This window comes from Xiphophorus maculatus, chromosome 22 (genome assembly GCF_002775205.1).
Source record: "Xiphophorus maculatus strain JP 163 A chromosome 22, X_maculatus-5.0-male, whole genome shotgun sequence".
Classification (NCBI taxonomy): Eukaryota; Metazoa; Chordata; class Actinopteri; order Cyprinodontiformes; family Poeciliidae; genus Xiphophorus; species Xiphophorus maculatus.
Genome location: NC_036464.1, coordinates 27,930,528 through 27,943,581, shown reverse-complemented (window position 1 = coordinate 27,943,581; position 13,054 = coordinate 27,930,528). Strand labels below are relative to the sequence as shown.

Below are 13,054 nucleotides of genomic sequence, written 5' to 3'. Positions count from 1 at the left end.
CAGAGGTTGAAAAGAATCAAAGATTTTCTGCGCCCCCTATGGATTACAATAAAATACCTCCCCCCCCCAAAAAAAAAAAAAAAAATTAACTGGGCATACACATCGTGGTGAAATTTTTTCTTTTGCGTTCCCTCGCAATACTGTACTGGTCAGTTATGCAGCATAATTGAATACTGTAAGCCTTTTTTACGGTGGGCGCCGTACTTTATGCTTTAATATAAGGTTATGTGAGGTTTTTCCATGAATGTTAGTATCTTTTTGTGAAATATCTGAAGTTTTATATCTTTCTTTAGGATAGAAAGGCACCACAAACCTACGATCTAAACAGAAACCTTCCGTAAGTAGGAAAGAAATAAAAATACATTATAATTTGGACTATTTCTGAGTTATTATCGCGGGTAATAAGTCATCTGACAGTTTTGATTGTGTCTCTGTTGTGTTCATAGTCTGAATGGTTTAAAGTGTTTTGCACCAAACAGTTAATAATAATAAACACGTTTTCACTGAGGCTCTGTAAGAGCCATATGAATGAAATAAGTAATTATTGATATGACAGGAGCAGGCGGCTTTGACAGGTGTGTCGACGTGGGAGTGACGTCACCAGGTATGAATGGGAAGGATACTGGCTTTGTGTGTATTAGGAAGCGGTGAGCAGGGCGGTCAGTCCTTGCAAGGTTTGGAGCATGAGCATCAAAATGGAATAAATAGATAATTGTGACAGAACAAAGAAGAGGTTTGGAGTTGATTGATACAGATACAGATGAGATTCCCCGAGTTAACCCAGTGCGGCCCTTTACCATAATTAGTTTGTCGTGTTTTTAATAATAAAAACTTGTTAATAAAAACTATTTGGTGCAAAACACTGATTGAAAATCGATTTTTTTACTGTATGTTTATGTCTGTTAAGGCTAAGATGGAGCGGCACTGAAAGCAGCTCTTTAAACCATTCAGACTATGAACACAACAGAGACACAATCAAAACTGTCAGATGACTTATTACCCGCGATAATAACTCAGAAATAGTCCAAATTATAATGTATTTTTATTTCTTTCCTACTTACGGAAGGTTTCTGTTTAGATCGTAGGTTTGTGGTGCCTTTCTATCCTAAAGAAAGATATAAAACTTCAGATATTTCACAAAAAGATACTAACATTCATGGAAAAAACCTCACATAACCTTATATCAAAGCATAAAGTACGGCGTCCACCCTAAGAAAGGCTTACAGTATTCAATTATGCTGCATAACTGACCAGTACAGTATTGCGAGGGAACGCAAAAGAAAAAAATTCCCCATGTCCTCTAGGGGGCTCCGTAGATTTCACACTACATGTTGCAACAAAACAAACTACAAACCATCTTTACAATAAAACACTTTTGTGTAACTGTTGTTTTTTTTTCTTTTTCACTCATCCATACCTCTTACGCCGCCACCCTGCAATGGATCAGCGCCCCCCTCTCACCCCTAGGGGGCGTGCCCCACACTTTGGGAAATACTGGGCTAGATACTCGCAGAGGAAAAGTCTTTTGTGCTCTGACTAGCTTAACACAAAAGATTTTATACAGTTGAAAAAAATAATAATTGTAAGCTACTTGTCAATATGAGTTTAGACTCACTCTTCCAACAAATTCTCCAGGCTGAATATCAGCAGTCGGAACAGACACAAAAACTCAAAGACGGTATGACATCCTAGCTAACTGGCTTGTTTGGTTAAAGCTAGCAGCTACACAAACTTTTATTTGCAACAGTTGTTTTTGTTAGCTGCTAATTATAACTTTTTCACTCCAGTAAAAGTGGAAATTATCCGATACAATGAGAAGATTAAGAGTGAAACCGAGAAATATAAGCAAATCACAGATGAACTTGATAAAAAGGTAATGTGTTAACATTTTATTGGGCTAATTAGCTAGTTTTTTTTTAAACCTCCATACAGTATCTAGCATTTTAGGGAATTAATTTTGTTGGAACATATTTAACTTATATGTCAGTGTTAAAAATTATGTTGGAATGTTTATTATTATTATTTGATGTTCTCTGTTTTTTAAGAATAGCTTTTTCTGATTTAGTCTGATTTCGTCTCGTAAATAGGTTTTATTTTTTGGATTTTGCATCATGAAGGTACCATATAATATTAAGTAAAGATTTTTCAGTAACATCAGTAATATTTGTTTTATATAACTTGTATTTTTCTTAGATTTTTTGGTAAAATATAAAGAGAAAATGAAACAATGTTTAAACATACAGAGCATCTGTGGTATCTGTTTAAATCTGACTCAGCAATGGTATTTACACAGGAGATGAAGACCTGCATATTGGCCTGCTGATGAGCTGATTTGCCTTTTGATTTAAAACCGTCAATATCCGCCATTTGTTTAATCAGCAATCGATTGCGTGTGCTGCTCTCAAATCAATGGCTAATTTCCACCGGATAACATTAGTAAAACCTCTCAGCACGTGTGAAGTATGATGCTATAGGGAGACACTTTGACCCTGCAGAAATATCTCTAACCTGTAAAGTTTAATGAAGATATTATCTGTGGTTGTGGGTTAGATTAGTCCATGAGGCTGAATGCACAGAAATAGCATCATCAGCATACAGCATCGTTTTAAAAAAGAAAACCCAACAGGGATGCATTTACTTTCTCCTGGAGATGGAATATAGAAAGTGTTTACATCTTTCAAATATACATGCTGTGTTTACCCTAGTGTGTTTACAGCTGTCGCGGTGTGACGCCTTACGGGTTTTGAAAGCTGTAATTATACTGTTTAGAAAACGTTGGTGCCAACTTTGCTCCCTAAAAATTATCTATGTACTTTTCCAGTATCACATAGGAGCCAAAAAACTGAATATTAACTTCTATGATAAGTCAGCTTTTGTTTTTTCCTTTAGGGGTGCAACAATGTGCTCGATGCTTTCTAAAAGTGTTTGTAGGTCTTGAACTTTAACTTTGTGACTTTCTTGTATTTTATTGACATTTTATACTCTTATGCTCAATTTGGTTTTGTTCTCTGAATGATGTCATGCTGTATAATTTATTTTACATTGCTTGCAGAATTCCTAATTGTACTTTCTGAACCATCTGAAAGAAGGGTTGTTGCAGTGTATTTTTGCATGTTTGGCCAAGTTAATCAACCTATTGTTTTGTCAGGTTCAGTTTCTTTATTATTTATGGACTACTGGACAATGGACTACTTCTGATAGACAACATTAGAAGTAGTTCTAATTGTGCTGACTGAACAAATTAAAGTTGTTTTTATGTTTGACCAACATTGTGACTCTATTAGTGTATTTTAAATGTGCTGTACTGGTGCAGTTATCGAATAAATTTCTAATTCAGGACATTTATGTACGTGTTTTAAAAAAATGTAGATGGATTCAGCTGTTTTTCTGTATCAGATCAGTATTGGCCAACACAACCTCAAATATTGGTATCGGAAGTGAAAAAAGGCGATCTGTGCATTCCAAGTTTTTAGCAAATACAAATAATTTTGATAATTCTGCTTGACCTTAAAAGGAGAAAAGTTTGGTATGACTTAACTTCAGACAGAAAGCAAAACAATGTGTCTGTCTTTTTATTCCCTGTGTAAGCTTCTGGTTTCAGCTGTATGTAATATGTGGTCGTGACAGCTGTCCACTCCATCTCCCTGTGCGATGATGAACATATCTGTCATATCTTTAATGCCTTTCAACACATGTCTCAAATTCTGTACTCTGACTTTTCAATTATCTATTTGCTCTCCAGGCTGAGCAGTTGTCCACCATGACTCTGCAGTGTGATATGATGAGAAAATGCAAAGACCAGGCATTGAAGCAAATTGAGGAGCAGCTTTGTCAGCAGAGTCGCCTCAATAGTCGTCTGGTGGGTTGAAGCCTGAATAAACATCGCCCATCTCTCTGGTTTCATATCATGTGATCATGTAGCGTGTTTCCAGGCAGCAGTAAGTGTTGCTGGTTCAAAAGCGTGTACATTTTTTAAACGTCAAATGGTAAAATTAGCAGTCGCTTTTGGTGTACAAAATTAAACAACCAACTAGAATTACATACATCTCTGATCAGTCTTGTCACAGTTCATGCTATTTCATACAAACTTATACTTGCACATTTTTATTGTTGCTGCACAAAGACACAACAGTGAAATTGGTAACAAAATGTTACCGCTTGGCCACAGAGGACAAAAAAAACATATTGTACAATATAGTTAAATTCAGTTGATTTGTTTAGTGTCATTTGGGAAAATTATGTCTAAAGAGATCCTTAGATAACAGCAGTTATCAAAAGGTAACGTTCCTAAAAGGATCAAACCAAAAGCTAAACGTGTTGCAGCAGAACTTCAGAGGCAGCTGAGGTTAAACAAAACCACTCTATCAAAATATTTATAGAGGCCATGAACCTCACAGAATGGGAGCTACTTTCACTGAAAAGGAGCCTGATATAATGGCAAAAAAATTTCCATAAATTCCTGGTAAAACAGCTGGTTTTCGTTATGTAAAAACATGAGAAATCACTTCTCTATGCAACTCTGTTCAATTCTCATCTCCCTTCAGTTCTCCATCTGGGATTTCCCCCAATGAGCTCAACTTGATGAATTTCAACCAGACCAATCAGCAAACAGAAGGAGAAGCTATGAACGATAACGTTATTTTTTCTGCGCTGTTTTATATGTAAATTATAGACTGCCTGTAGTTTTAGCAGTGGCAGCAGAGAAAGCCTTTGGTCTGTGTTGACCATACTTCCATGTATTGAAGAATTAAAGTAAAAACAACCCAGGAAAGTGTAAGCCATTGTGTGATTGGTAAAGATGTTGTCCAACTCTGAACTTCTGTATTCAGAGTTGGACACAGGTCCAAGCTACGCTATGTAGCAGAGCTTCCTTCACTATCGAGCTAGAGCACTTCAAATGTCTCGGCCAAAATCAGATCCAGTCATTTAAAACTATAACAGAGTCCACGCCTCCATGGCTGTTATCAATAGTCACCCTACTGTTGCCAACTTAGCCGCTGCCAATATTGGTATCGGCCAAAACTGGAATTGGCAGGTCAGGCTTTTTAAAGATCGGCGATCGGTGCATCCATAACGGAAACGTTTTTAAAATTATTTTTTAAAGAAATATCTATATTTTTCATGTGTAATAAACTAAGCATTGTACATTTTATTGTCATGAAAAAATAGATTTTTGTGGGGATATATGATCTGAAAATCATATCAATACATATAAAAGGTTTAGCATGATTATCAGAGCCAACAAGTCTGCTTTCGAGTTAAAGTAGCTGGATGATTGTGCTGCCATTTTCTACGAAATGCATATGAATGTAGAACCAAATTAACAAATGAAAAGTAATAGTTGTTGTTCAAATCCATATACCGCTATGTATTTATTTTGAGAAGATTATATTAGAATATCATTTCTATGGTATGATGAGCTCTGAAAGGAAACGGGGTCTAAGACAAGTTTTGCTTGTTTGTCCTTGTGTTTGTTGAGAGAACGTCACACGATTGTTTTCCTGCCAGGCCAAGATCAAGAAGGAATCTAAAGAAGAAGAGCATCAGTTCCTCCAGGCGATCACCAAATTCAACACTGACTTCAGCCTGACAGGGAACAGCGCAGCCGTGTTGGAGAGCCAGACTCACGCTGAGATCCTGGCCCTGCGCAGGGAGGCTGAAACTTTACTCAAGGGTCATAAAAACTGCTTTTTTCCTATTCAAGGCATTTATTTTAAGTCATTTCGTTATGACTTCCAGAGCTTTTCATTATGCTTTCTGTCTCTCTCTGGTATCAGAGATGGATGACATGAAAAGCAGGAACAGCCACATGAGCTCCACAGTGGAGGAACGGAGCCGGCTGCTGCTGGAACTGCAGGAGCTGAAGAACCTCCAGAGAGGTCAACTCAACCCCAGTTAGCCGCTAGCTAACATTTTTCTATGGCTAACCACGCAGGTCACTTAGCTACACTGAATAGTGGAGTCTTCATGTGATGACTGTTAACGCCATTAATATGCCATTATAATTAAACAACAACAATTTTATGATTTATCATCAAGAAAGGTTGATTATTGTGACAGGCCTACTTAGATGGTTAAAACTAGAAGAAAGTGAAGCACAGTGATAGTTAACTCACAGAGGTTGAATTTAAAAGCATGCCACTCTTTCCAGATTTTGAATTTGATTCCAATAACATGTCTGAAAGTTTGTTTTTGTAGTAATATGCTACAAAGTTCAATGGGCAAAAATACTCAGTTAATTCTTAATAACATTTATTAACATTAGAATTTTTTTGTATACTTTAAAAACACAAAAGTACTTTGTCTAGTTTCTAGAGAAAATATCTTAGTACACAAATAATATAAGTCAATAATTCCTTAATATTAATGAAAAATCTTGAGTTCCTTTGGTGGATTCTAGCATGGGAAAAATGGAAAAATATCTTATTATAAGTGAAAAAATCTGCCAGTGGAACCAGTATTTTTCCACATAAATTTTAAGGAATTATTTGCTTAACAAAGGCTCTTGTCTCTTCCTGAAAGTTACTTGTAAATTAGTTTTGTCTTATTTCCACGTTAAATAGACATTTGCAGAAGAAACCAAAACACTTTGTAAGATTGTGTGTTTTTGCAGTGTAAGCACTAAACACACATAAGGCCTTACAGTGTCTTTAGCCAACTCTTCACTTTTTGTATTTGTTCTGTGAGGAAAACAAATTTAAAACTTGATGCATTTCTTCTGACAGCAGACCTGGATCGGCAGAGGAAGGAGGCCCGAGCACAGACCGGCTCTCTGCGGTCAGAGGTTGAGTTCGTTAGTCAGAAGCACCTCACCGACAGCACCTGTCTGAGGTGAGCGCTGATCCAAGAAAAAGAAGGAAAACTGCTTTTTCCTTTTAGCAGCTTTGGAAGGCTAGTTAGCTAAAGATTCAATGCGGGTTTTTTTTAAGGTTCTAGTGGCCTTTATTTGAAAGTAGTTCAACAGGAAAGAGGGAAAAGAGAGACTGGGGAGACATGCAGCAAATGTCGGCAGGCCGGGAGTCGAACTTGCGACTACTGCCACGAGGACTAAGGCCTCAATAAGTGGGTCGTCCTTTGCCCCTGCGCCACCACAGCACCCCATTCAATGTGGTTTGAAGGCTGCAATAATCCAAACAAAAGGAACCATGCCTCGGACCGAAAAGCTGTTATTAAAAACAGAAGATTTGAATCAAGGTGCTGAATGAAGCAGTCATGTATTTGTGACTTTCCTGGCTGGTATTCCACTCTGGAAGTGTAAATAACAGCATTTGGGATATTTGGCTTAATTAGGGCTTTGATCTGCGTTGGCGTGTGTTTCAATCAGTTGAGAAGCGGAGGGAAGATGGATGAGAGCTCCATGTGATTGATGCCGGGAGGTTATTAAAGGGAAATGGAGTGGCAAAGAAATACGGCTTGGTTTTAGTGAAATAGCACGTCATCTGTTGGCTTGACGGAAATCTAACTCCAGGCTGTCAACTTCTTTCCAAAGGTTCTTATATTTTATGCACTACAAAAGAATCAGTGAAATTTTGTCGCACTGAAGTAAAATATTCTTGTTCTTTCCTCGTAACGGTTCTCTTTTACATCGTTTTACAACTAGGGCTGCAAGCTTTAACGTGTCGACGCATAAGATTGATCTGAAAAGTTTGATGCGTGAATATTACATAACACAGATTAATCAAACTACTATTTTGAGTTAAAATAGGGTTGCCTATTTCACAGCAGTTTGTTACAGGAGCAACAAACAACAACGAAAGGTAAAAATTTTCTGCAACAGCAGACAGCAACAAAAGTTGAACATTTTCAATTTCCTTGTGCTGCGTTGCTAGCCTGTGTGTGTTGTGCATGTTGATATGTATTGTCCATTGTCCAGTAGTCCAAAATCAGATAATTGGTTGTATTTTCATTGGTTGGAGTGCAGCAGGAGGAGGGGCTTATGCAGGGCACCATTCCTCCAAGAAACACAACTACATGCATATTTACATTTCAAGAATTAATTAGCATTTTGAAATGCAGAGCAGTATTTAACCGACTCATTAATTTAAAGGTTTGAAAGTCACATCTACAAATACTGAATTTCCAGTGTTTGTTTTAACTTTTTTTTTTTTAATTGGAACAGGAGTGTTAAGTGTGCAAAATTGTCCAAAAATCATTACAAATTAAAATTACACAAATCTCTCGGGGGGTCTCCTGGGGGAGTTGGGCCCTAAGCAACTGCTTAGCTTGCACATGCGTGGTGCTGGCTGTGGCTGTAGGGTGCAAGAAGCTCTACAATGGAATAAAGGTTGACCTTCCCAAAGGTCAGAAAGCCTAAACATTCAGCCAGGGCAGGAATGGAAAGATTTAGCTCAAAGCAGTGTGGTCTAGTCAAAGTCCTGTCCTAAATCCATTTGAGTACTGGAAAATCCCTTATGTCTAAATCTTATCCTTCTAGCTGTTCCATTTGCTTCATGTCTCATTTTTATTCCTTTTTGTCTTTCCTTGATGTTTTTCCTCACATCCTGACTTTTGCTTCTTCTGCTTCATTTTAATCCTTTAACTTCTGTACCATCTCATTTTTCTGTCTTTCCTTCGTTTTTGCTTCCCTTGTGTCCTTTCTTTTTCCTGTTTTTTCCCTCTTATTTCTCTCTTTGTGACCTTCTCTTTGTCCTTCCTTTATTTCATTTCCACTTTGAGACTACATTTCATTCACTCTTTCTTTTTTTTTCTCTGTGTCCTGCTTCTTTTCATTCTTTGTGTTTCTTGCTTGCTTCTTTTTTCCTTGTATCCTTTTCCGTTTCTACACTTTCACTCTCCCTTCTGTCCTTCCTTTCTTTGCTTCTTTGTGTTTGTTTTCCCTTCCTTGTGTCCTTCCTTCTTCCCTTTCTTGTCACATCTTTCCTCTCCTCATTCCTTGTGTTTTTCCTTTTAGTTTCTGGTTTTCCAGATCCCAATCTAGAAATATCTCTGATGAATTCTTGTACTTTACTTCCAAACAAACTGTGAAATTCTTCAGTGATTCTATTTGTTTCTCTGGAGTCTGGAGGTTTTAAACCATGAAGCTTTTCCTCTCTCTGGTCTCTTTGGGTTTATCATCAGCCTGCTGGTGGCGCTGCAGTAAAGCCTACATGTGTGTAGCATGTCCCCTCCATCCATCAGCCTCATTAAACACATCATCGTCCCCCCTTGGGCTTTGGAGCTTCAGGATGTTCTGAGGATGTTCCTTTCTGATGGAAGGGGGTGGAGCTTCCTCACACTTATCGTAGTGATCATGCTTCCTGAAGCAAAACCATCAATCCTGCCTTCAGCCAGAGCCCTGTCTCTTTTAAACACATATAAAACCCTTTGGTCATCGACTGGAGGAAATTGAATGCATGTCAATCTGAATGAGTGCTACAGTCGTTTAAAAAGTGTTTGGTGTGCAGAACAGGACAGAATCAGTTTGACCATCTGAGCTTCATCAGAGTTTCATTACGGAAATATTACTGTTAAAGTACAAGAAGGCTCCGCTAGAAGCACTAACGTGATTAAACCAGCATCAAAAACACTCCTGTGTGTTTTGATTTAACATTACAGAGGAGCCACTCTCACCTTGAAAAAAAATTGGATTTCTAACTTCCACTGAGATGTATAAAGTAAACAGCGTTGTAGGTTCTCGCAAGGCGAGAAACGCAATCTAAGCGTGGCTGCTTTATTGTTTCATTAACTTCCAATAAAAGCAGAAAGAGGTGGCCGGTGTTCGTCTCGTGAGTGTGGATCCCTCTCATACCGGCGAGAAGCATTCAGGAGTCCAATGTCTCTCTAGAGACCAACTGATCTGAGGAAAAACACACTTTTATCTGCACTTAGGAATTATTGTGTGCAGCCGCAAAAACTGAACCTGAACCTTTGTGTGGAGAATCGTTTCTATCATTCTTTCTCACAAAGAATGTTATTGGCTCATGATAAGGTTCATGATGTCTCATGAACCTGAACATTGTCTTCATTTTGGGGCGATTAAAGCTTTTATTTTTAAGAGTGTCAGCTGTTTAACTAAAACTAGGTTAAAATATTTTTAGATTTAGATTTATTTAACCTCATAGGATAATTGCCTCTATCTCCCTACACATTACAGAATCCATAATTTTGCTCATATTTCATTCATGTATTTTTCTTGTTAAAATATGACTCAGGTAATTATGCTACGAAGCTAACGATTTATTGTTGACCGAAAGCCAATTGTAGTTTTTCACATTTTTCGGTGCCACAAATAGAAATGCAGCGATCTGAAAATTTGGACTGATAATATTTACAGATATTGTATCTACTTTTCGACACTGTGAGAAATGAACACACTGCTCACATTGTTTCTCTTGTTCAGTTAAACATCTTTCAACCCTTCCTCACCATTTCTAGCTTGTTTCCATCAATGTTTATTTTGTCGTATCGTATCAGAAACAATTGTTGGAAATGGTAAACTTCAAAACATCTCCCTCAATTTTGCAAAAAAATAAAACAATTATATACACTGCTCAAAAAAATAAAGGGAACACTTAAACAGGCGTTTAACACTTAAAGTGTTCCCTTTATTTTTTGAGCAATATATATATATATATATATATATATATATATATATATATATATATATATATATATATATATATATATATATATATATATATATATATATATTTTATGCTCACTTGAGGTGATTTTTGGCTTTTATGGGAAATAGAAACACATTTGCTGATTTAGTTCCTCTAGAACAGGGGTGGGTAACTCCAGGCCTGGAGGGCTGGGGTCCTGCAACTTTTTGATGCATCTCTACACACCTGAGTCAAATAATGAGGTCATTGGCAGGAGTCTGGAGAGCTTGACTGCACTTAGGAGGTGATTCAGTTATTTGATTGAAGTGTGTTGGACCAGGGAGACATGTAAGAGTTGCCCTCAAGGACCAGGATTGCCCACCCCCTCCCTAGAAGGTGACCATGAGGAAATTCTTATGTCTGATTACAATAAATAATATCTATCAGATACACTATGGTTTATAGGAATTGGTAACACACAAATATAAGATGGAGGTACAAATTGGCTAAGGAGTAAACTGACCTCAAGCTGACTTCATATAATGAGATTTTTCTTCAGTTCAATATCTCAGAAACCTCTGAGGAAACAAAATAATAAGATCATAAAAAGACTGAACTTGCACTCATTTATACTAGAGTCAAGTTGACCTAGTTGCACTCAGAAATGCACAATAATTTCCAGACTTACTAGGCAACTTGGGGTTAGATGCCTTGCCCGAGAGCGCATGAACGTATAGGAGGGGAAAGAAGCTGCACCTGAACTCACAACTTTTCAATAGCCAGATCAATACATCTAAAAGAGCTCAAATAACACCTGATGCATAGCCTAAGCTAAAGGTTTAGTGAAAATATTGAGTTGAGACTTTTTGTTCTATGGCCAGCAGTGGAAACTATATACAGTATATTATATACAGCAACCCAATCCAATATTGATATCAGAAATAGTCCAATATCAGCCTAAAATGAGTATCGGATAATATTGGCCTACATCTAAAATATCTGATGTAAGTATGCAATTTAAAGCACACCACCCTAGCATTTAGTTCTACCCGTCATGTCTATCCACCAGCAATAGCACCCTGCAGACCTATTGGATAATAATAAATGGCTTAGCTGTTCTCATAGCTATTGTTGTTGACTATTCTCTAAATATCATCACTTGGCTAAACCTTTCCTGGCATTCAACACTACAAAATAAGTAATAGAAGTATGTTTGATCTGTCCTGATATTGTATGGTATCAATATCAGTGTCGGTCGATATTCAAGGCTGCGATATCGGTATCATATCAGAAGTGGAAAAAGTTTTATCAGGATGCCTCTTTTGGTAAGAGACCAAAAAAAGTGATAACTAGCATTGGGAACTATACGAAGTGAAGCAACAAAATCATCAAATATATAAAGAAACATGAATGGTTTTGAACTCCACATTCAGATACAGAAGTTCCATTTAAGGGTCTTCTCTCTTTTTTATCAGCCTGAGGAAGGAGCTGGAGCTGGAGCTGCAGAAAAATGAAGACCTTGAACAACTGCGGCGGTCCCTGAGCTCCGAGATGCAGCTCCTCCAGGCAGTGAGTAAACCTGTCATAAACCAGGGTTTTACTTAGACCAATAAGACTGGGTTGGTACAACTATCATCCATGTACAAAGGATGAGACATCTTGAGTCAGGTATCCAAATGGCAGGTCAGTGAGGCAGATGATCATTGGTATTTATGTTGAGTATTACAGGAAAGGGTTCAGAACAATGAAGCATCAATCTGGGAGATCCAGTACAGTCTAAGTACATATTCATTTGTGCTTTTTTTATTTACAGAAACTGAAGAGCAACCAGGAAAGTGAGCAGCATTAGGATTAGCCCCCCGATTCAGGATGTTTACATTTACCATCAGCATTACTGGTTATGTTGCAATAATACTTAGTTATACTTTATTTAATGATTTATTATCTAATTCTACTATAATTCCTAGTTTTTGACAGCATTGTCAGTCGTTATTTGTTAACATTTATTAACTTAATTCTATACATGAAGTTTGTTTAAATTAAATTGCTGACTGTTGAGAAGAAAATGACAATAAAATGATAATTTTAATATATTTCTGTTTATTTTTTGTATGTTTTGTTTAAAGTATTTTCAGGTGCATAGTTGTTAAAAAATGTCCTAAAAATTAAACTTTTCAGGTAAATGTCACGATTTCAAAATAGCATGCTGTAGTAAGGAGGATAAGAAAAACAATTAGTTTACACTTCCCTCTCGTGTACAAAGAGTGGTACTGCAGTAATATGTCTCAAACGCTGGAGAGCTGCTGCCATGTAAGGTGGTTTATTACCAGGACTCGTGTTTTTATCACATTCGACTTTTTGTATTTATTTTAAAAATCATAGCCACAAATATCCTGATGTTATGTAGTTTTTAGTCTGGGATGAGTTCTGTACACAACATTTTGGTTCAACTGTAACTTAAAAATAGAGAAGAAGTCACACAGTAATTTAGAGTTGTCAAATGATAAAGT

General features: G+C 37.1%; 1 protein-coding gene across 1 annotated transcript; it reads left to right on the top strand.

The window, feature by feature from the left end:
* The first annotated feature begins 1,599 nt into the window (after positions 1–1,599).
* Positions 1,600–12,440, top strand: ccdc172 (coiled-coil domain containing 172). The gene is made up of 8 exons (XM_023327167.1): positions 1,600–1,678; positions 1,788–1,873; positions 3,743–3,859; positions 5,509–5,674; positions 5,778–5,879; positions 6,729–6,831; positions 12,020–12,113; positions 12,358–12,440. The coding sequence occupies exons 1-8, from the start codon at positions 1,600–1,602 to the stop codon at positions 12,391–12,393; spliced, it is 783 nt and encodes a 260-aa protein (XP_023182935.1). The 3' UTR covers positions 12,394–12,440.
* Positions 12,441–13,054: the final 614 nt, after the last annotated feature.

Excerpts from the sequence above, each read along its gene's own strand:
- ccdc172 (XM_023327167.1), top strand. The coding sequence starts at position 1,600 with ATGAGTTTAGACTCACTCTTCCAACAAATTCTCCAGGCTGAATATCAG. Across the intron at positions 5,675-5,777 it reads GGCTGAAACTTTACTCAAGG|AGATGGATGACATGAAAAGC; the intron begins GTCATAAAAACT and ends CTCTGGTATCAG. Across the intron at positions 5,880-6,728 it reads GCTGAAGAACCTCCAGAGAG|ACCTGGATCGGCAGAGGAAG; the intron begins GTCAACTCAACC and ends TTCTGACAGCAG.